This window comes from Falco cherrug, chromosome 1, assembly GCF_023634085.1.
Source record: "Falco cherrug isolate bFalChe1 chromosome 1, bFalChe1.pri, whole genome shotgun sequence".
NCBI lineage: Eukaryota > Metazoa > Chordata > Aves > Falconiformes > Falconidae > Falco > Falco cherrug.
In genome coordinates, this window is record NC_073697.1 from 35156661 (window position 1) to 35180485 (window position 23825).

At 39.3% G+C, this 23825-nt stretch overlaps 2 protein-coding genes across 9 annotated transcripts in view; one reads left to right on the forward strand and one right to left on the reverse strand.

Annotated features, from left to right (window-relative positions):
* NCAPG (non-SMC condensin I complex subunit G) overlaps positions 1-9456 on the reverse strand; it is a 30336-nt gene extending 20880 nt beyond the window's left edge. Inside the window, exons 1-7 of one of the 2 annotated variants that reach the window (XM_055700868.1) lie at positions 9347-9456; positions 9048-9160; positions 8210-8419; positions 7131-7359; positions 5659-5804; positions 4643-4727; positions 1500-1692 (exon numbers count right to left, since the gene is read on the reverse strand). In XM_055700868.1, the coding sequence (XP_055556843.1) occupies positions 1500-1692; positions 4643-4727; positions 5659-5804; positions 7131-7359; positions 8210-8419; positions 9048-9158 (974 nt within the window). In that variant the 5' untranslated portion in view covers positions 9159-9160; positions 9347-9456. The other variant, XM_027799865.2, reaches the window with a different exon arrangement.
* A 178-nt stretch (positions 9457-9634) lies between these two features.
* Positions 9635-23825, forward strand: part of FAM184B (family with sequence similarity 184 member B) — a 52286-nt gene continuing 38095 nt past the window's right edge. For 5 of the 7 annotated variants that reach the window (XM_027799875.2, XM_027799873.2, XM_027799874.2 and 2 more), the window contains exon 1: positions 15656-17692. In XM_027799875.2, coding sequence (XP_027655676.2) covers positions 17558-17692 — 135 coding nt within the window. In that variant the 5' untranslated portion in view covers positions 15656-17557. Of the gene's footprint in view, positions 9801-11415; positions 11458-15654; positions 17693-23825 lie in introns of those variants that run through there. The other 2 variants (XM_055705761.1, XR_003558503.2) reach the window with 2 other exon arrangements.

A 23825-nucleotide genomic window follows, 5' to 3' on the forward strand; every position in this document is an offset into this window, starting at 1 on the left:
AGTAAATTCAACAAAAAGTCAGACTTCAAAAATCTAAGCCTTTATCATATTGATACTGCATCAATCAAGCGGTACTCAGAAACATCATACAAGAAAAAGCCTAATATTTTCCATAAGTCAAATAATCTCATTACAAGCTGAATAATTTCACTCGCTTTCCAAAATGTCATTAGTCTACCTGATCTACTTAAAAAAATTCTCAGTTAGCCCAGTTTTTTAGAATGGAAGCCTTGTTTTGTACAGGATCAAAGTCAGACTGACAAGTCCATAACTACATAATTTTTTCCTTTGAACCTCTTAAGACATTGGCACGTTTCCAGAGGCTGTAAGAAAGTTATCTCATCATTATTGATGCTTTTTAAAGCTAGATAGGCCCACTTCTGTTGCTTTGGAGTGCAATGCATGTAGCTTCAGCTGATTTCAAAGCATCCGTCATAAGCTACTACTATAACGCAAGACACTTCATATGATGACATTACACATTTTCCCCCGAAAAGATGGAGTACAATTTTTGTTACCACTTTTTAATCAGTGACAATTTGCCATTTGATCATACGAGATTAGATTCCTATCACTGTTAATAATCATTCCACTCTGGTTGCCTCAACTCAAGCCTTTCTTCTCACCGCTTTTTGCCTCCCTTAGAAATTTCTTACAACTTCTTATTTCTTGTTTTCTTCACACATTCATTTTTGCTTTATGGATCTTAACATTCATCATGCCACCCTCTTCATAGCTTAGGAACTCGCTTAGTCAAATGCTACCAAACTTTAACACAGGAAAACAAGCCTCTAAGATACCAACTTCTGTCAAGCTCTGCTAATACAAATCAATACCTCCAAAAGAACACTGAAATACAAGCCAAATAATTCCATTCTGATTGATCCTCCAAACAGTTCATGGATAACTGAACCAGCCCCAAATTGTGCTGCCTCTAGCTCAGCAGAAAGGATGAAGGGAAACCAAAGAGGACAAGAAAAATCTGTGAGAAAGACCAGGAGAAAGACAGAGAGCGTAGGAACAGAAAAAGAGCTTTTAAGTACCACAGGTTAAAAGACGAGAGGAAATTACAGTTGTGGAGGTAAATTGGAGCATCGCCTTTGTTTTATTTCCTGTACTGGTTTGTACAGCTTACCATAAATTAGACTAAGAAATACGAATACATAGAAAAACATGTTTAGTTAATTAATTTGCTGCCTCCTCTTAAATTCTAAGAGTGTGATTTTTGGGGTGTTCAGAAAACAAGTAGTAAAAGACATTTTTCATCTTTTCCTCTTGCTTATCTGGCATAATCATTTTCAGCTGATGAACAGGGATATTTTAAAAAAGAAAAAAGCGTACGTACCCAAAAGACTTCAGTACACAAACACTGGAGAGACATCATGGCTTACAACCAGAATATCAGTCTTTTATCACAGGTAATAGTCTGCTCCTCATTTAGTTAACACCTGTAATTTAATATTCTTATACAAAATAGTTTGGGAATGAAAATTGCATACCTGCTGTCAAGGTTTTTAAAGTTCTGAACAAAGTCATGAAGTGGAGATAATGAAAAAATAGCCTTTAGTGCTGAGATGGCCACTTCTGCGCAGTTTTCCACATCCAGTCGATGAAGCAATTCTAAAACATCCCCATCAGTAAATCGTAACCAGGCTTGAAGCAGCTTCTTCTTCATTACCTCCTTAACAGCATCTAATAATACAGGAATTTTAATGTTTTAAACCATTTAAGGTCAAAAAATATCAAGTTTTCCATATATTTTCACAAAACTTTTTTCTGTAGAAGGCTTTCTGGAGAAAAGTTGTTACACAGTTGAACTTAGTGTTACCTCAAAAAAAAGAAAAAAGCCTAACAGTTAAGCAAGAACTACTTATGAAGCACTACTACACCTTTGACGCAACACATTTTCTCCCCCCACAGGGAATAAAAAAAACCCACCTCTATCCAAAAACTGTTACATCTAAAGACAGCACCTCAACCCAGAAAATCTACAAACCACAAACTCCTGTAGAGCAAGGAAATATTCTGGTGAACCAATGTTATACACTTGCCCTGTTTCATGCATTTCAGAATGGGCCACTTTTGGAAGCAGGATACTACTGTACAGACATTTAGGTCTGAACTGCCACACAGAATTCTTGTGTTGAATAATTGAACGAATTGGATTATGACATTTACATAAAGATACTTTAAGTCCCTCCTTCCCATTGCCACAGTGAACAGAGTTTCTGGATCAGCAGAGTCCTATTTAATCAAGGAAAAAAGTATTTGTGGGAACATCTAGAATGCATAAATCATTAATATGTACACACAGATTTAAGCAGGGAAGTAGAAAGGCTAATAGTCTGATGGAAGTAAAAACATAATAACTAGGGATCAATACAAGTATGCTCTTAGGACCTTTTAGAAAACAGTATCTAATGTAAGGGAAATTAAGTCCACACACACTGACAATACTCATTTTTCCTCTTAAACGTACCTTTACGATAACAGAAGACAGCACTTAAATATAGTTAAGATTTCAAAAAGAGCTGTAAAAAGGCCTTGAAAGAGCTAAATTAATGTTCTAAGAAAGAGAAATCTCTCCAAGAAGGTGAAAAGCATAAACTAGTAGAACGTGGCAGAATGAAAGAAAATGAGAGTGGAGAATTGACAGCTGAATGCACCCTGAAAAACAGAACAAAGCAGAATCTAGATTGTTTTCTAGGTCTTGTTTAATTATAAACCCTTGCTCTGAAGCAAATACAGGAAAACATCCAAAATTTCAACCCAGCAATCTTGAGCAAGCAAGTTCCTCTCCTGTTAGCTTAGAAGTTACTCAAATAAGCAAATTTGATAAAGCTATATATATTTGAGATAATAGAATTTACAAAACAGATCAAAATGAGGGAATACTAGTGGACGTATATACAAATGCAGCCAGTTTGGAACATAAACTTCTTCTGCCCAGCAAAAAGCATTTGACGGTAATGGTATCAGTCACACTACATAGCCTAGCAGATACTTTCCCTTGTGATTCTAGATATCAAGAAAAAGAGCAAGTCCTCAATAGCTGGGATGAAGAATCATCCTAAGGAAGATACAGACACCAACAGAGAAAGTATCTGCTCTAGATCATAAAAGATAGCAGTTCTTTATGTTGAACATCTCAATGTCACTGAAATATAGGCTGTGTAGAAACACTGTACCTTCCCAGTGAGGGAATGTAACAAATCCTTGTTCCTGACAAATGAAGGATCACAGGAAAAAATAGCGAAGGTAGTTTCCCTCCCAGTTTTGAGAAATTACTACATCAAAAACTCATTTACCCTGAGTCAAAAGAAAGCATTACTGGGAGGGAAGGGGGAGGACAGCCAGCAGACAAGAAGCAGCTAGTTAGGTCAAACATCAAACTAGTATCCTGATAAACAGTAATTCACAACATGGATTTTTCAGTGCTGGACTTCAAAACCAAAACCTGACAAACTTCATTATGCTACTATAGAACAATTCAGGGTAGGTGGGGAAAAAATGCTTATTAAAGCTTATTATACAGGAGGAGGACTTCTTTTTAAGTGTAGTTCTATACAGCATAACAAAGCAGTCAGCTGATCCTCTCTTCCTTTGCTGTCAAGAACATAATAACATGGTCCCCAACTAGCCAAGGAAAAAGGTAAACCAATAAAAACATGCATTCATAACACACCTTTAAGAGCTCCAGTTACCAAGGGACACAGTACTTTTGTTCTTTAAGTTAATATCTATATAGGTCATTTCTCACCATTCACAAGCAACACTAATAAAGGAAATTTCTCAGAGTAAAATTCAACAGGGTTTAGTACAGACTTTCCAAACAAAGTACACTGATAACACAGTAGCACTTACTAAAACTAGCAGCTTTTATCCTCAAAGTCATGTATGTAATTGCCATTGTTGCAAAGAAAAAAAAAAAAAAGAAAAAAGGCAAAAACCCCTGTGTTCTACATAGGCTGGCCAAAATTGTCACGCTCTGATGCATGTTACCTTTTGATCTTTTGCAACACCACCACACACAATTATAGGTACGTTCTGAATGGCTCTTTATATAAAAATAATACAATACAGAAGACATCAAAAAGAATAAAGCTGCTTCATGATGAAATGAATGAGGGTCAATCAAAAGTTCATTAAAAAATATTAAAGCTAGTTAAATAGAAAATAACCAGTTGAGAAGATTTCTCTCCAAAAGCACATAGGAAATATTTCCAACAATTATCAATCTGATATTAATGTTTACATTTCAATTCTTTAATGTATTTGTTACAAAAATATCTGTAACGAAACATATTTCAAAATACACTGAATTAAATAATTACATTTTTCTACTTCTGTGCTTAATCACACTTGTTTTTTCATTTTAATAGCATTTGGTCCTATTTTAGAGCCCAGTGGCTTTCAAGTTCTTTTGAAAGTACAGTCCTTTTCTGCTTTGTCCACTATAAAGGGACTGGAAAACCAAAGCAGCAATCAGAATTTCTTGTGCTTAAACATTTCCTGGTACCTCATGACTCCCTTTGCACTCATTATTATTGATATCACAGCTTCCACATGAATCATTCATAAAAGATTAGAAAGTATTCTTTCTTAAACATGTATTAAGATGTTGAAAAAGATAATCTCTTACCAGATCTGTCATTAAGTCCTTGTTGCAACAATTTTACTCTCTGTGCTATTGACAGAGCTCTCATGTGAACTTTTTCTGCCAAAACCTTAAAAAAATTAAGACATTAAAATGTATTTCTACAAATAAAAACTGAATTCATTAACTACCTGTGGGTTTCAACTCTGTCTTATCCATTCACAGAAATCATAAGTCAATAAAAGCCTGTAATACCTATGCCATCAGCATCGTACCAGTGCATTAACAAGCAGATTCTTGTGCATGGAAGAAAATGTAAAATAAAATAAGTTAAGAAATAGGTTAACAAATGGCTTTGAAGCTTGGCAGCTCCACTTAAATACAACACCAGGACACAAAAACTACTCTCTCTCCTTAAAGCTCTAAGAGCAATGAATATCTGCAATGGAATAACTGAAGCATGTACTTTTCTGAAGGCCTACTAACATAGGGATTCAGCTAAAAAACAGAATTTAATCTGATTGAGAAAGAGCAGAAAATGGTTCTGTATGAAAAAATTGAACATTTTACTTGAAGCTCTTGCATAAGGTGCCTACATAAGAAACACACATGGTAGCATACCTTCCCGCCCTTACCTCCACATGTAAACCTAAATAATGGTTGATAGTTCTCAAGTGTAATATCAAAATATGTAATTTTTTTACACTAGTATTGCTGTGAACCCAACTTTAATTAATTATCTATTATGTAATAACAGAAAAGAAAAATTGCTTCACAAACATCACAAAATGCATACATACAAAGTAAGAATACAATCTGTTGTTTTCTACTTTTACTGTCTGATCCTCAAAAGCCGAGTTCTATCAAGCAAGTTCTGCAATCAAGTTCACGGGTTTTATGGGTTTTAACTTGAAAACTCACATTAAATCACTCCTCCTCATAATCTGGGTAAAGGAAAATAAATTATTTAACTGTTCTGAGTGTTTAACCAGTCAAATATAATAAACAATTTAAAGCTTTTCTCTGAAGTCAGTCTTTGAAATTAAAGCGATCTAATTCACCTCGTATGCCAGCTTCCTGACAGATTCCTTTACATCCATAGTGCGGCCTACAATTTTTGGCAAAGTCCTTGCTGATGGAGCAATACATGACAGCACTGCACGCCTCACTTCTGAATTTGAATCATTTTCAAGCAATGTGTTGTAGACTGGAAGTGAAACAGTCATAATAAGCTTTTCAGAAGAATTTGAAACGTCACAGGAAAACAGAGAATACCAAAAATAAATTTAAAAAATCAGCAGCTGTTATTAAAACACCTCCATCACCCCTGCCCAGCTCACACAAATTTAGGGAATAGTTTACAGTCCCAGCCCTAAGATTTTATGCATTCACATGCTGAACTATGACCTCAAAAGGAATTAATCTATGAAAATAATATTTGCAGTCATAAGCAGGATCTCCAGTTACTAACTCTGAAAATTGCTATTCTAGATCCCACCTACAAAAAAACCCCACTTTTTAATTTACGGGACAACAAAAAAAAAATCCCACCATGCTTCCAAATGTTGGCTACTTATGACCTCTAGTCACTAGCTATACATCCTCATTTACCTTTGAGGTGGATCCTCAAATTTTCCTGTGAGTGGAAAACTTCAATATCCATTAAGTCTAATAAACTCTAACAGTATAACTCTCACATAATGCTTTTTGTTATATTCTTGACCATTCTTTAACATTGAAAGCAATGACAAAAGTAATTTACTCAGAGAACACTGAAATTAATCTTGCTCTGTGAGATGATTGACTATGAAATTTGTGAGCTCCTAAATAAGCAACTTGTAAACAAACACTTAGAAAATACCACTTCAGAAAAGATACCTTAATAACAAACAAACCCCAACTAACAAACTTACTCTTCACAAAAAACAATAGCCAAGTTTAATCAGGGCACGATTTACATAACAACTGTGCTGGTACAAACCTACAGTCCCTCTACCTTAAGGCAATGGAAGCAGAGGCTTAAGTGAAGAAAAAGAAACACACAGACACACAAAAACAGCATTAAGAAACCTGGGTTCCAGGGGTGGTGATCTCTTAAAGGAAGCGATCCATACATGAGACCAGATTCACACACACACAGAGACAAAAAAAAAGCAACTAAAAAAAGCATAGGTAAGCAATGTCAGTTACCAGTTAGCCTCTCATGGGGCAAACAGCCACAACTTCAGACAAAATTAAGTTTTTCAATTATCTCTACAGCTACATTCAGTTCACAGAAGACCCTGAGCCCAATATGGTTTGTCTGTCATCTAATCCACAGTGGATCTCTCCTTCAAGCTGCTCTGTCTTTTCCCCTCGAACACACACAACTCTCCCATCTACAACCTCCTCCAGCAGAGAGCTGCGCATTTTACAAATTATTACAAGAATACCCTCTAAGATTTGTTTACTTAAAAAAATGCTTTAAAATGTTTCAAAGTAATGTCAATCAACAAGTGTTCTTAAACAAAGGAAAAATCCCAGTAGTACTTACTATTAACAACAGGGCAGTTTTCATCCTTAGGATCTTGAAGTCTCGACAGGGCCAAGGCAGCTTGAATTCTAACACTTGAAAATTTATCTTTAAGTCTAATCAGCATAGCTTTGTTAATTTTATCAAATAAGTCATCATCAATCTGGGCATTTTCTGGCATAGTGCCCAAAATCTTATTAACAAGTTGACACGTTCGAAACCTAACCGCATGGCTGTTTGCACTGTGAGACTTAGGGAAGAAAAAAAAAAAAAAAAGTAGTACTCATAATCACACATTTCTTATTTCCAACAATATGCACATGCAAGTAGTTAATATTCTATACAGCACATGAAAGATGCACTTCTGTATTCCAAAAGCTTTTCCTATTTATTTTTAATAAGATTAAAAAGTCACAGAACTAGAAAACAATTATGATCCATCACCTGTATCAGTGGCACTTTACATAATTAGCAATTCACAAAGGAAGAAACATGCATACCACTCAATACAGACTACAGTACATGAGCTAATATACTGCTCTGTCTCCATAAAACATTATTAGGAAAAAAAATATTAGCAATGATGACTAGCGATCTTGGTCTGATCAATAGTTTTTCCATGTCAAAACACTAGTTTAAGAAAATATGACAGTATTTGTGTTTGCATGCAGTTGGAACTGTTGATCTCTCTACATAAAAACTTGCAATAAGCAGAAAGGAATAATACGTATTCCAACCATACTTGTATGAAAGATATTTCAATATTTTTACTTATACTTACCAAAGCAACAGTATAATTTCGTTTCCATAACACATACACAATTTCACACTTAATGATGCACCTATAATAAGGCCTATCATGACACATCTAACAACAAATTAAGAAAACAGTTCTTATTTTCTCATGGCCCTAACGTTTGAAATCCAGTTTTTGGGTTATCCAGGGAGGAGAGGTTACTCAAAAGCACTAGCTTTGCCTTGCTTTCAGTTTTTTAGTTCTAGTTTGTAGGTGACATCTCAAGTGCCAGCAAGTTTTTTTCCCCCACTGCATTAAGTTTCCATTTGTTATGTTAAAGATTTAATAATAAGCGTTACTATACCTCAAGCAGAAAGTCAAACACATAATTCATAAGTAAATTATCTTCTTCTGCCTCCTCACTACCGTCCCCTTCCTCCATTTGATAAAATGAAGTAACAAATTTAGCCACAAAATCGATCACTTGTTCCACTGCTGGTTCCCGTCTGTAGATTATCATAGCATACTTAAGGAAATGAATGAATTTTTCATTAAAATCTTCCTTGTCTTTCGACTGAAAAAAAGCAAAAAAAAATATGAAACCACAACAGAAGGTAACTACCCAGTTCATCTTTCAAAAGCAGTATCAGAGAAAAATAAAATAAACGGGTTTATAATTGACAGCTTCCATTTAAATTTTTTAAGCGCCAAAGCCAGCAGTTGGGGCACACCCGCTTACGTGCCCTCTTGGCTATTTTGCTTTAACTCCACAGCAGGCATATGTCTGGACCCCGAGCTCCATTCTGGAGTTGAGGTTTACCTGCTAACAGGTTTCAGAACGGCAATACTCATTCAACGACACCCCAGTCCATTATTACACAGTCACACCTACTACTCGGGTATCCAAATACCTCTCAGCAACATCATTAATAAATAACAATACCTGCCGCGGGCGGCTCTCACAGCCATGTTCGCAGGAGACAACTGTGTACAACAGTTTAGTATGTGGCTTGTTTTGCGTTATTTGGGTTTTTTTTAATTCTTAGGGCTCTTCTTAGGCATACTGGCCGCAATGCTTGTTTTAGGGGAAAGGCGGCCGACAAGGGTCCCTGCCCCCTGACGGAGAAGCAAAGCAGCTTTTTCCTTCAGCCTAACAGGTCACCGCTCCGCCCAGCCGCCGGCACGCCCGAGGGCAGGCATACCTGATCGTAGGTGCTCTTCAATGCCACAACAAGTTTCTCACGGTTCTGATACGGCTTCTGGGCCAGCTGAAACGCTTCGTTGATTTGCAGAAGCTTCTTTTCCGCGCCCATGGCTGCAGAGAAAGGAGACGGTCACGGAGCGACTCCCTTGCCCCGGGCTCCCTTAGCGCAGCGCGGCTCCAGGAAGGCAGAGAGCTGGTCTACCCGCGCAGGCCCCGCAACGGCAAGGCCGCTCCTAACGGCGCAAGGAGCGCCCACCGCAAGCGGACCGAGGCTGCGGACCGAGGGTCCCGACCAACGGCCCGGCCCAGCCGCTAGGCCGCCACCGGAGACCGGCGCCGCGCGCGCACCAGCAACGGTAGCGGCGCCCGCGCCCCCAGCTTCAAACTCGGCGCGAGTACCGCTCCTAATCTCGCGAGAAGCTCAGTGGGCGGCCGGGGAGGCGCGTGCTCGTCTGCGCGCGCCGGAGGCAGGGCGGGGCCTGGCCGGGGCGGGGCTGTGCCGCGCAGCGCCGCGCCGTGTCGCCGAGGGGGCGGGCAACGGCGGGCGGCCTAGCGGAGCGGCCGTTGGTCGGGGAGCGCGCGCTCGCGCCGCCATCTTCTGGGGCGGGCTGGGAGGGAGAGGGGAGCGGCTGGGGCGGTGCGGCGCTGCGGCCGCCTTCGGCTGCGCCTTCCTGGCGGGCGCTGACGGTGGGAGCGGCTGTTTCAAAGCAGGCTGGGTAGCAGCTGTGCAGCGGCTGAGGAGAAGCGTCGGGTAAGAGGATTTCCAGTACGTATGTTGGTGCAGAATAGTTGAATAAACCTGACAAACTGGTGCAGCCCTCAGCCACTCTCCCAAAGGCCCCTCTGGACGTGATCATCTGGAAAAATGTGTATAGTTGCGTTTTGTAATGGGAGCCTTACACCGGAAGCACTTGGGGTACCAAATGCAGAAAGCTCGGCCTGCGTCGAAAAGTAATGAAAGCCCTTTAGCGAACGGCCATCCAATGAGACAAAAATTGCTCAGCTACTGTAGCTGAAGCAAGATATGTTTGCCTATTGTAACGATCGGTTTTGCCTATTATAAATATTTAGGTGACAACGGGGATTAAGTTCAGTAGGTAACCAGTTAAGTAGCTATTACTTGGTTCTCTCGGTGGACTACCTAAGCTGAATCCAACTTGCAGACGTGTGTTTCTTATTGAAACATACTTCTCTCTTATATCAGCTGTAAGGAGGATTGCCAAGATAGATAGCATGGATAACTGACTTGTTGGAACACATATTTGCATTCCTTTTGGATGGAATATTTTACTAGTGGAAATTTTCCCAAAATCAAGCATTTCAAGTGTTTGTTGTGAAGCTGATGTTTTCCCAGAAATCGTTTAACTTGAGAATAGTAGTAAATTCTGTATCTCATTAAAAACAGGAAAGATAATTAAGCTCAAACTCCAGAGACATGTTACAGGTTACAGAACATACTGTTAAGACAGGGACTGATACTAATGAGAAGGAAGGCAGGGGCAGGGAATGAGTAGCTGAGGGGAAAAAATCTGAGCATGTATTAATTACAGAGCTACAGAAGGCATTAAAAATGCGAACAGAAGTAGTTGATTGTAGACTCTCGGGAGTTAAGGTATATATAAGCTTAAAAAAAAATGTCTGATTACCTCGAATGATGAGTTACTCAGTAAGGACAGGTGACATACCAACAAATGACAGTTGGTCCAGTATGCAGAACCTGTCCTGAAGAAGGGTAATTTTTGGCCAAGAAAAAAACCCACCTAACAAATAAAAAAAATAAGCACTAGGGGTCAGTCTTGTTCCAGATCTGAGTTCTCCCAGTGTGTTCTTTAAGAAGCAGATTTTATCAACGAAGTAATGCAATTATTTTCGCTTTACAGTAGTGCCAAGGATTATGGAACAAGGCTGTATGTGAATAATGAACAGAAACAGCAAGAGAAAAAGTGTTCTATAGATAAAAATAAATTTAAAAATCATTTATACACATAGCAGTTTTTTCCCTGACATATTGTAGTACTATACATTTGTGTGTGTTTAAAATGGATACCTGCTTTTTCTAAAGGTGAGTCGTTTGTATTTTGTATTAACGTTTAAAACATACAGATCTGGTCTATGCTTCTAGAAAGCAGGAAAGAGATTCTATATGCACAATAGTAACAAAGAATCTTATATGTAAACTTTATTTCTGAAAGTTTTTATTTTATGTTGGAGAAATAGTCACTCTACAAAAACCTATAATCAACAGCAAATCCTCAATGAGTTTTTTGTAAGGTTATGCTTTCTAGGGGAATATAATGTGTAACCATCTTTATGTTTAAGATACTTTTATTGTACAATTAGCTTCATGTAGTTTTTTTCTGCTACAGGAGTCTGTGGAGAAAAGGATGGAAATGGGAAGAGAAGAGCAGGTAAAACTTTGTGATTCTTGTGGCTTTAAAAACACAGGATTTTTATTTTAAGTGAAACTAATAATGCAAACTGGATTATTTTTGATTCACATATGTTTGGCAGCCCATTTGTGCCTGCCTGCATCTCAGATCTACAGATGAGGATTTTCTCTGGTGTATACCTTGCAGTCCTTTATGATGGGTTTCATCTAGGATGTAAGATTTATTTCTTCCAGTCTGCTTTAAATATTTCTGCTAGGCTTTGTATTTCTAGGTAGAAATAGAAATCAGGCTTCTGTTATGGAAAACTGAAGTCTAACCCAGTTAGCCATACAGATCCAGATTCCCAGTATCCCAGCATATTGGTATTTCATGTGTAGGTGGTATATAACATGCTGAAGTAGGATCACAAATGTTGGCCATTTAGACATTGCTCCACATAAAGTATGTCTCCCTGTGATACCAGATACTTTGTTCAACTGATAGAGTTGTTTGCTGTCTATTTTTTACAAGTTATGTTTCAGGGCCTTGACTGTATTAATTAGCCTTAATGGCCCCTGACCAGCCACACCTGGGGCCTCCAGCCACACCCCTTGCCACACCCCTTGCCCATGAGCCCAGGAACCCCGTGTCAGCTCAGCCTTGGGCCTTAGGTCCTTTTCTGAGCTAACTCTCAGAGCTCAGTAAAGGCTAGCTGCTTTCTGAGGAATGGCTACAAGGACTGACTGGGAGGCCAAGGGCCTCACCAGTAGCACAGGCCTAGAGGTTGTGGCTGGTGTGTTGCACAGTTCTATCAGAAAAAACAAAGGACTAATGAAAGTCAGAACCTTGGCTGGTGCTCCAGGCTCTGGAGGGAAGTGTGCTCTAATAATTCAAGCTTTTTTCCTTGTCCTTTGAAATGCTGACCTTACCTGCTATGGTCTATGTCTGGTTGTCTCTCTGCTTCTGACTCACTGTTCTAGGTCCTTTCTCTTCCCTTTGTTAAACCTGTTGTGTTGGCAAAGACGAGTGCCACAGGGTAAGTCAAACTTGCTGCATACTGGTTACTTTGTTGTAATTTTAGATGTAGGTCACTGGGTAAAAAAAGGTTTTAAAAGGGAAGTTGTTGCTGTCCTCTTTAGTAGGTGTTCAGTGGCCTTTATAACAGATGCATCTGGTTGGTTCCAGTTTCTCTATTAAAAACATAAGCAGAATAGTATTTTATCCATAATCGGGCCATCATTATGCAGTAGTAATCAGAGGTTCTGTTCACCACATTCCTCCAAAATGTGTGTATGTAAATTGGCTATAAAATTGTATATACATTTTTTTAAAGTTACTGTTTTCAGTCAATAAGGCAATCAGTATCACTTCCGGTGGTTTTTGAATTGGACTGTCAAATCCTGTTTGCTTTATGAGGTGGGAAGAAGTAGAAATTATAAAGTAGTTCTATATAATACTATATATATATGTATATAGTATTATCCAAGAGGTACCAGTAGCAGAACCACTTTATACTTGTTTTTTTTCTTACATTCAATCCCCAAACAAGCTTTATTTGAAGTAGGATAGCTCTTCTTGTGAGTCTTCTGACCTCTATCCTTACTTCCCTTTTTTTTCTTTTCTTATAAGAAGGAAGGAACAGTCCCTGAATTCTGTATTCTGCATCAAAAAGCTATTCAGAGACCCAAATGAATTTAAGTGGAGATCAATAATGAGGATAGTGATTTATTAATTAAATTAGAATCTCACTTAGGGTTGCAGCTTCATTTGTTGAGACACTAACTTTAGAAGTTTTAAATCCATTTTTTATATGGCTTTGTCATTTGAAACATAACATGACAATGACTAGCTGTATTATTCTACCATTCTCAAGTACAAATTTTATTGGACTGCAGAACAGCAGTAGAGTGTAATGTGGGGGATCAGTTTAACTGTGTCCTCATGTATTAAAAAATAAATCACACTGACTTCAGTAGTACTGGTATTCAGACAAAGAGTGGAAGAATTGGGTTCTGTATTAATTGGGTTTTGGGAAAGCTGTTTGTAATATGTTAAAGGTGCAAATTTATATATTAAATATTTGCGATGGAAATATCTTCTTTATGTCTTAGAATTTATAGTAGCTAGTCTGAAAATCGAAGCTATACAGTCTGTGTATTCAACAAGCAGGAGGTACCAAAAATGCAAGGCTTATAGTCTTTTACTCATAGATGATTTGGGTTTTATGATAAAAAGGAAATCAGTTAATGAGTCTGAGCAGTAAAGGTACAAACATGTGTAGTTACTCATAGACTTACAAAGACTGTAGTGACCTTCTTCTCATAGTTTACTTAAAATGAATGCTTCCATAATAATTCAAGCAGAAGTGTATGTGTTTTCTGTTGAGACTTGAAATTTTATTTAAACTGTGTGCCATATACTTCCCCAAGTTCATGAACATTCTGTAATCTACTTATGTGTTCCATGGGGTTCTCACAAAACCCACATATGTATAGTACACACTTGAATTATGCTTTGTGACATCCTTGCTTTGCTGCCTTGTCTGTAGGTGCTGTCTAGATCAATTAGAAGAAAAAAATAGGTGAAATTCTTGTTGAAAAGCTCTGGCATTATCTAGTGAAATCCTGTTATTGAAACAAAGTGGGGTTTTTTGAGTAGTGGAGCTAATTGACTTGAGTCACCTATGAATTTGTTCTGTAGTTGCATTTTCTGGTACATGATAACTGACTGAAGCTTTTCGAGTGTTACGTCTTCTGTGGACTCAGAATACTTTACCAGTGACAAATTATGTTTTGCTAAAACACCATCTTGTACCAAAGCCTCAAGTTTTTCCTTCTAACCCCCAAAGTACATACACAGCCTGCTTGAAAATACCACAGTGGTTTATTCCCTTCCCAGTGTACCTGAAGGTCTGTGCTCCTCTGCTCTCACTGTGCTTATCTAAGTGTCAAGTCTCTGTCCAGCCATGCATTCAGGTGCAGTGTGTTCTCTGCTGTTCAATAGAAAAAGTACGAATGTTACCATCTGTCTAGTAGCGCAATAACACAGGTAACTTATTGTAAGTAGTTGTAAAACCTTTTGCAGTTTTCATGGAATTATAGAGTGGTTTGGTTTGGAAAGGACTTAAAAGATCACCTAGTTCCACCCCCCCTGCCATGGGCAGGGGCACCTTCCACTAGACCAGGCTGCTCAAAGCCCCATCCAGCCTGGCCTTGAACACTTCCAGGGATGGGGCATCCACAGCTTCTCTGGGCAACCTGTGCCAGTGTCTCACCACCCTCACAGTGAAGAATTTCTTCCTAATACCTAATTTAAATGTACCCCTTTTACTTTAAAGCCAGTACCCCTTGTCCTATCACTACGGGCCCTTGTAAAAAGCCCCTCTCCAGCTTTCTGGTAGGCCCCCTTTAGGTACTGGAAAACTGCTGTCTCCCCAGAGCCTTCTTATCTTCAGGCTGAACAACCCCAACTCTCTCAGCCTCTCTTCATAGCACAGGTGCTCCAGCCCTCTGATCATCTTTGTGGCCCTCCTCTGGACTTGGTCCAACAGGTCCGTGACCTTCTGCTGGGGGCCCCAGAGCTGAACGCAGCACTCCAGGTAGGGGTCTCATGAGAGTGGAGGGTGAGAATCACCTCCCTTAGTCTGGTGGCCGGGCTTCTTTTGATGCAGCCCAGGATATGGTTGACTTTCTGGGCTGCAGGCACGCATTACTGGGTCATGTTGAGCTTCTCATCCATCAGCACCTCAAGTCTTTTTCCTCAGGGTGGATCTCAATCCATTCTCTGCCCAGCCTGTATTCGTGCTTGGGATTGTCCTGACCCAGGTGTAGAACCTTGCACTTGGCCTTGTTGAACATTGAGGTGTGCATGGGCCCACCTCTCAAGCCTGTCAAGGCCCCTCTGGATGGCATCCCTTCCCTCTAGTGTGTTGACTGCACCACACAGCTTGGTATAGTCAGCAAACTTGCTGAGGGTGCGCTTAGTCCCACTGCCCCATCACCAACACAGATGTTAAACGGCACCAGTCCTAGTACTGACCTGAGGAATGCCACACATCACATTTTTCTTAATTTGCTTTCTATTTTCACTAAGTTTTTTTCTTTTTTTGGGGAAAAATGTGCTAGGAAATTGCTTTTGCCCTTTGTGTTCTCTTGATTGTCCTAATAAGCTTGTCAATTTTATCATAAATGTACATATAATTAAGTTCCTACACTTTTTTCTCAAATTGATGACTGCGTAGAGGAGATGTTATAGCCATATCAACTAAGTTAGTGTGAGTACATGCCTTATTAGATACAGTTGACAATGGCACGTCCTTATGCCCTAGCCATAGAAAAAGTTTCAGTCACAGACAGCAGCATCTTTGACATTAACGACAGTGGATGGGGAAACCGTACTTAGTCACTCCTGGGTGCAAGGCTCTTTTCTTACTTTTTCTTAGTAATGTTCTGTCTGAACTCAACTATTCTCTGCTTAGCATCTCCTAACAGCTGTGATCATCTTCGTTTTCCTTTCTGCCCTTTCCCTTCTCCCATGCATCGTTTCTCTGTCAGTGTTCACTGCCTTTCACTCTGGAGTGAAGATTCTTTCTGTCTCTGCACATTTAAAGTCCCTCCTTTTCTCCTAGCAATTACAGGGTTTGGTTTCTCTGTCCCAACGTCTTATCTTCTTATGCCTTCTCTTCGTGTATCTTCTCACTCCTACTTCTCCCCGCTGCCCGAAGGCATTCTTCTTCTCTTAGAGGGTCTGTTCTTAACGGTGCTTTGTGTCTTTTTGCCCTCACCAAGGATTTCCCTTTCTCACTGAGATTTTCCCTTTTCCTTTTGCCTTACCCTTAGTTGTCACTGGGTAAATCCTCCTTCCCATTTCTGATAGTCCTGAGGAAGCCCTTTTTCAAACCTACCATTAGCAAGTGGAAACTTCTTGCCCAAGACAAATGGAAAGCACTGCCAGGAGGTGTGATGGGAAGGTACCTTACCTGCATAGGGCAGGGGGAAAGCAGCCTCATGTCCCCTCTGGCTGGCTACAAGCCAGCACAAGCAGAGTGGGGCCCTCTTGTACCACCATGGGGTCTCTTGTACTAGCTGCAGTACAAATCAAAGTATATCAAAGGGGTGTTGAGCAGCTTTCAGCTTCTCTTCCCTGTTCTTCCTCCCTTTTCTGCACCTCTGACTTCACCCTACTTTGCTGCCTTCTCCTTTCCTTTATTCTAGACTTGTTTAAACATGTCCACTGTTTTCCTTTTGCATAACATTTTACAGAAAAATTCTTCTTTAAAAATAACATTGTCTTGATAGCTGTCTTTATGCCCTTTCCCCTAATTTTTCTGTCCTCTTATTTATTTTTACATGCACAAGCCTGGTCTCTTTGAAGAGAGGGAAGGCTTGCAGATGAAAAAAAAATGACCTGTGATAGTGTCAGTTTTCTTCTGGCACCTTTCCAATGCCTTTCGTGTAAGGGAGGGGAACTGACCAGTCTCTTTGGATAAGCCAAGTGGACCAGATTCGGGACATGGCTCCTGGGCTCAGCAGTGCTCAAGTGTGCCTCATAGCTGGAAGAACTCCATTCAGCTTTCAGGACAGCACCAAAAACTGAACAAGGTTTTCTTCATCACTTTATTGGTCTATCCGGAGTTAGGGAGGATCGCAAAATTAACTGAGACTATGAAAGATGCCAACACCATCTTCTATAACCACCTCTGCAATCCTTTGGCAGCTCAGGAAGGCAACATGATTTAATAGTCAGACGATCTCTGTAACAGATCCCCAGCAACGTCTGTGATGCTGTCTGTATGGCTGGCTCAGCGTCTCCTATGGGGAATGTGTAGCATCCAGCCGCTGGCATCTTCTCCTGGCGGAAGCTCAACCATTTGAAGAGAAGGGGAGGGAAAAAAAAAAAACCAAGCAGGATGTTTGCACATGCTGTTCTCTGCCTTCTCGCCTGGGTGTTTTGCTGAAGGATTGGGACATCTGCACAGAAAGGGAGAGCAGCGGTGGCTGGAGGCTGCCCTGTTTGGGGCTGAAGTTCCTCCGGCGCTGTGGGGGTTTGAGCGCATGCAGCGCGCCGGGGGAGGCCAGCAGCAGGGACAGGATCTCACTACCCGGCGCGTACAGACAGACCTGATTAAAATTCAAGCCTGATGGCCTCTGGCATAAACAAGATTCATCAGCCCGGGACTTGCGATGGATCTAAAGCAGCTCGCAGTAGCTCGGCAGAGGAATGCAATTGGGAAATGCACGTGAAAATGTGCAAGAAGATTGCCCAGCTCACTAAGGTAAGTCGCTGTTGCAACCTTCCCAGGGAGGTGAGGTTCCCCTCGCCGGGGTGGCGGGGCTGATTCGGAGCTGCCTGCGATGGCCCCTGCCTAAGAGGAGGGAAGGGAAACCGGTCCTCTCTCGTAAGGGGGTTGTTGAAAACATCGGTGTGCACAAACTTCCTAACAATTTCCCCGCGGGTGCTACGGACCAAGCGTAGCGGGTTGCTTTTGTGGCTGACGGTCGACATCTCGCACTTAATTGCTCTAATTAGCATGCAACAACAGCGAGAACTCAAGCTCTGCGAACAGGGTCTCCCTGTGTGCTGCGCGGAGGGATTGAAGGTATCAGCTTTTTTTATTGAATGACAAAGCTGGCAATTAATTTGCATTTTATAGGTTCTCGACTAATATTGTTGTAAAGCTGCAGCCAAACTGTGGTACTAAAGTACAGTATTACTTGTTGTCTTGCACTTAATTGTTCCTGATGTGCATAAGTAGAGATGCTTTAAATGACATTCGTAAAAGACAGGAGTTGGAGGAGAGACAGGACTAAATTACGTAGTATAGTGTACTTGAACTTTTAGTCAATACTGAGCTACACTATGAAATGTTTTGAACAATTTCCACACCATATTAAGAAATAAGAGAAAATTTGTAGGAGGTGGGAGTTCTCTTTTAAGCTATTTTTTGTTGCATCTTTGTCAGTGAGAAAAACCTATTTCCTACCCTTGTTTACTCATCCAGCTTTTACATGCTCTGTAACCTCACTGCAATTGGTTTAGACATTTTAGCAATGAAAAAACGCTGACAATGAAAAACCACTGACTCAAAATGCAGGTGAAACAATAGGCAGTCGTTATGATGTTAAACTTAGAATGGGTTACTAATTACAGTGCCATTATTCTCTGATGATGATGACTGTATGTGATAATGTACATTATGTGTGTGAATATATACACAAGTGCTACCTAAATTTACACATATACTTGCTGTATTATACCTACTGTACTATATCAATATTTACTTTACCAGTGCTTTGATTGTGATCCTTACTTTTTGCCCATGAATGCACATCTTACTCTTCAAGGTACATTTTTATTCTGTAGTGATTTAAGAAAACCTACACAAATCAATTTTTGTTATTGTTTTGAACACAGATATGTTTGAGGAATGAGGGCTGTAAAACTACTTAAAGATAAGCACTTTCTGTTTATTGATAACATTCCTGATTGCTCAATCACATGCAAGTTGACTGCAAATTACATTAAGATGGGCTGAGGTGGTCCATTGTTTTCTGTCTGCTAGTCACTTGGGGACAAAAAGTCTTTTATCACTTTTGCACACTAAGTAAAATTTGTCTGTAAGTATAAAAAAAAAATCACAGTATTACCTTTTCTAGTAGAAAAGCTATAGGTGGATCTCTTAATTGATAGCTTATACTTCACAGTAACAAGAGTTGGGGAATCCCCAGCTCCCTTTCTTGTTGATCTGTTTCTCAACAGCAGACAGAGCATATTGAGATCTGTGCAAAGAAACACGTGTTCAAAATTTTCAGCTCTCAAGCTAAACTCATTTTCTGTAGAGATTTCTGTGCCTTCCTTTTTACAGAATAAATGATTTTTTTTTAAGTCTCTCTAATCTCAACTAAATTTTAAGGGGAAAAAATATCATTCCTTTCTGAAAACTCTTATTACGTATATAAGGTTTGTCTTTGGGTTGGGGAAGAAAGTTCTGCTACTTCAGCAGAAAAAAGGGGGGGGAAGATCACCCCCTTGCAAAGGATCGTGGCAAAATTTCATTGCACTGTTTTTTTCAGAGCTTTGGTTAAATTTCTACTGTTAAAATGTGGGTGGGTGATTTCTTTACTTTTAATAGAATTTCCCCTCCAAATGCTTTTCAGTCATCCAAAATAAAAATGATTTATGCCTGAAGCTGAAAAAAGTACTTCTGAAAAGCATGTCATTCTGTTTTGGAATGTGGCCATTCCAAAATGGCCACAATAATAAGAACAATTTTTCTTTGCAATAACACTAGACTTACAGAGAACTCATGGCAGAATTGGAATTTTAATCATATGTTTTCCATTCTAAATTCTGGGTAGACTAACACTGTACCAACAACAAGCATCTGAGAAGAAAAATCTGAGACAGGTTGGATGAGTAATGGCTGTATGGAAAATTTGTTGTCTTTTTTGGCCTGGGAACTTTGAGAGCTTTCTTTTGACTCACTGTTTTCTTGACTATATTACAGTCAGGATAATTATAATAAAATCCCTCCTAACTTTAAATTGCCTGTAGTGCTTTCGTTTCCTTTTTCTAACCTAGTGTGCAATACTGCTGTCTGTTGTTACACAGCTGCAACTCCTTGTCCCAGTGATGTTAATTTTTCATTGATGGGGAGATAATGATATAATTACTCATCTACTCCTCATTGTGCCAGGAGAAATGAATTCAAGATGTTTAAATTAGGTGTAGGATACAGAGCTTGATTTACATTCTGTTCCTTTGTTACATGGTCAGTAATGGTCTCCTGCTCTCAAAGGCAAAGGAGGGGTGTATGAAGGCATCAACAGCAGAACTAAGCTGGGTGAGGTGGTGGAGTTTCCATCATTGCATGAAGAGCTGATTACGTTGTAAGAGATGAGTTGGTACAGGAATCCCCATAGGTGACCAGGAGTCCTGAAAGCTGCTCGCATTCTACTGTCCTGCTATTTCTGCTTTCAGAGAGGTACAATATAGTAAGTTTTTATACCTTCAGTGGTGCATTTATGTGTTCTGCACCTTTTTGGCTGTAGCAAAAAAAAATACAAACCTTTAGAAACATTCTGTTTGCTCTGGGCAGCAAACCAAGGTTTTTTTGTACCCTATTTATCAGTATTTTTAGATTCCTGGCCCTTCTTACAAAGATTGACTTTTTTCACTGTTGATGTGTAGAAAATACATTGGTTTTCCACATCAAGCTATTACAATGAACAAAGCCAATGAGCGTATTTGTAAGCTCAGTCAGGCTCCCTGTTCAGTTCTCTGCCCTCTCTTTCCTCAAAAGTAAGGTGGCCTTTGCATTTCAAGGCAGAATTGGCCCCATCCTTGTTTACCATTAGACATCTTTCTGCCCACATTTGAAGTACACTAATGAAAATATGGCAGAGGTTTATTATTAATTGTACGGTTTAGGTTTTGCGTTTTAAAACCTCAGCTCACAGCACTAAATGAATATGTGGGACAACCAGATTTTGTTTGGAAAAAAATATATTAAAAAAGGAGTATATTAAAAAGTTCAAACTGAATTTTTTTGTTCCCATGGTGCAGGTAAAAAGTTTAAAAGCTCTGGTAAGATTAGTGAGTTTGGATGAGAGCTCCAAATAACATTGCAGCTATTTCCAAATAAGTTATGCTTTGATTTATGAACTTACAGCAATTAAAACAGAAACAGTGCTTGCAAATGGGAATGGCCATCTGTATTTGTCATTCACTTCTACAAATCACACCGTTGGTAGGTAGTTCATTCAAATTAATAGGGAATTGAAGTTAGTGTATTCTTAAGATTGTAGCAGTATGCACAACTCTGTACCAGTAATTAAGTTTAGACTTTTCCATTAGGCGCTGGACCCTTGACATGCTGTTTTGTGCTTGCTGGTTCTTTGTATTTCTGATCTGTTTAGCAACAACATGGAGGTTAAAATGCATGGTGACTTTTATAAGACACTTCAGGTGTCACTCCCTGCTGCCTCAAGCTACAGATTTCTAAAATCCCTTGGCTATTACAGGATTTTCATGTGCTTATGGATTCTCAGAACAGCCCTTTTTATTTGGGATAGGCTGAGAAATGCAAATGAACTCCTGAAGATGAGTGTTGAGGAAAGTGGATCAGCTTTCATTGAAAAGGCAGCTTGGGCAGGGCTGGCAAGGACTAGACTAGGTATACTGCTGATATCTGTGCTATTCGGGCTTCTTTTCAAACATCTGCTGGTGGGGCTCAAACCAAATTTGCTGTTCTGGACTGCAGCCTAATATGAATAAGTAGGATGGTGACATTACCTGGTGATCAGAGAGCCACAAAACAGTTCTGCTTCCTTCTTAGTGACAAATTTCGAGATACCGATGAAGAAGTATTTTTATTGAGAGTAGATACCCTCAAACTCATTTTCCCTAGGGGTTCATCTGACACTATATTGAGAATTTGGGAGTCTTGTTGTAAGAAGCACGTTTTAAATTCCAGTATTTCTGGTCAAGTAGATTGTTAGTCAAAAAATCAAGCAGTCTAGCAAGAATTTTGTGTATGTATGATTGGATACTGTCTTGACAGAGGAAGAGAGTGCCATTGCAAGGAAAAATTAATTGCTGATAAAACACAATTATGAACCCTTTTTTTCCTTCAGGGGAAAGAAATGTTGAAGCGGAGCAAGTGTGCCTAGGCAAATGTTCCTTAATGACTATGTGGAACAGTTGAAAATGTTAAACATACTGGCTACTTACCACCATCAGTCACCAGGAAGTTTATTGCCCCTCAGATCAATCAGCAGGGTAGAAAATATGAACATTATTAAATAAGCTTCAGTGGAAAATCAGCCAGATAAGCAACACCCACTTTGATTTATGACTTAAGAAAGGGTGTCTGACTTTTGCACAGAAGTGTATGCTCATATTTATTTCTATTATTTTCATTCTGCAGGTGGAAATTTACAGAAGAATTAGCAAGTGGCCTGGTCTGTGTGTGAGGGTATAGACAGTTTACACCACTCCAGTGTCTTTTGGGATGGCTATATATTAGATCTTTTAACCTCTCCTGGTTTATTTACTGTTTTAAAAAATGGCTGATATGTTTAGGAATGAAATGGGATCAAATTCTGATGGCTTATTCTGGAAGCACCTAACAGCTGAGCAACCGTAACAGAGCACTCCTGTTGTCTACTCATGTTCCTAATTGAAATAAGTTGCCTTTTCCACATTGTTTAAGCTAAGTTTATTGACCTTATTTATTGTGATGTGTTAACAGTACTCAGTAACCAATGCTTACAGTGGCTCAGATGATGTGCAGTTAGTTGTTATGCTGCCAGAGCTCTCCTGTGTGCTTGAGGCTTTTTGATCTCAGTTCTCTAGAGAGGTATTCAATATTCTACAGAAATGAAGCAAAATGGAACAGCATAAAAACTAGGATCGTGGTTTTGGAGCAACAGTGTTTTTCCTTTGGGCGAGGAATATAAAAACTGGTTTCCATGTAGGCAAAGAGAGAGAACCTTTTTATAAAGCTTTGTATAAAGCTGCTTAAATTATGTACTAACAAGACTAACAGTCAACTATCAGTATCCCCATCTACTTTATGTTGTATTTGTTTTCATGATTTTTTGGTAAGATTTTTTATCAGGATTTCAAAGTTAGCATTGTTTTTGCCTACCAGCTGACAAAAATGTGTGAACTAAGATTTCTTGTAATCACAATGTTTTCCTTAGAGAACTATAAAAGGGAATTCCAGGATCATAAAATATGTGTGCAATGTCATATAATTGTGTTGTTCAACTAGTTGAAAGCAGTATTAAAGCCACTATTTCTAACCGGAAGGAATCTAGCATCTTATTATTTGGATGGCTAGAAATTGTCATTTAAATTAATTCAAGGGATGAAAATGACATCTGTGTATTGGAATTACCTTGTTACCATGAGAATTTACCATTGACTATACCAAGTTTGCAGATAATCTGATGGCTTTATTAACTGACAGCTACTTTTATAATGGAAACGGCATACTAAATTCACATCACTGTTTCAAGGAACCCTAGTAAATGTTTATATACAAAATATTGTGCATTTTATTAGTATGCACATTACAGACAATAGGTAATAGGACTATCTAGCAATCCATTAATTGCACAAAAGAAAATTGCAAGGTTATAATTTTTTCATGTCCTATCTTTTCTTCATGGGTAATGTATAAAACTACCCTTTTCAGTGACACTGTAACTGCATCTCTCTCCTAACATTTTCTTCAAGCAGTAAGCAGATGCCGTTATTTTACAATTAAGAAAATTATACCTGAGTTAGAAGTCAATGCCAACTCAGCTTGAGATGTTCTTCCTTAAATATTATAAAGCTGTGTATTTAGGCTTTTGAGCACTTCAGCATTGTGTATGGTATATAAAATACTTTTTTAATGT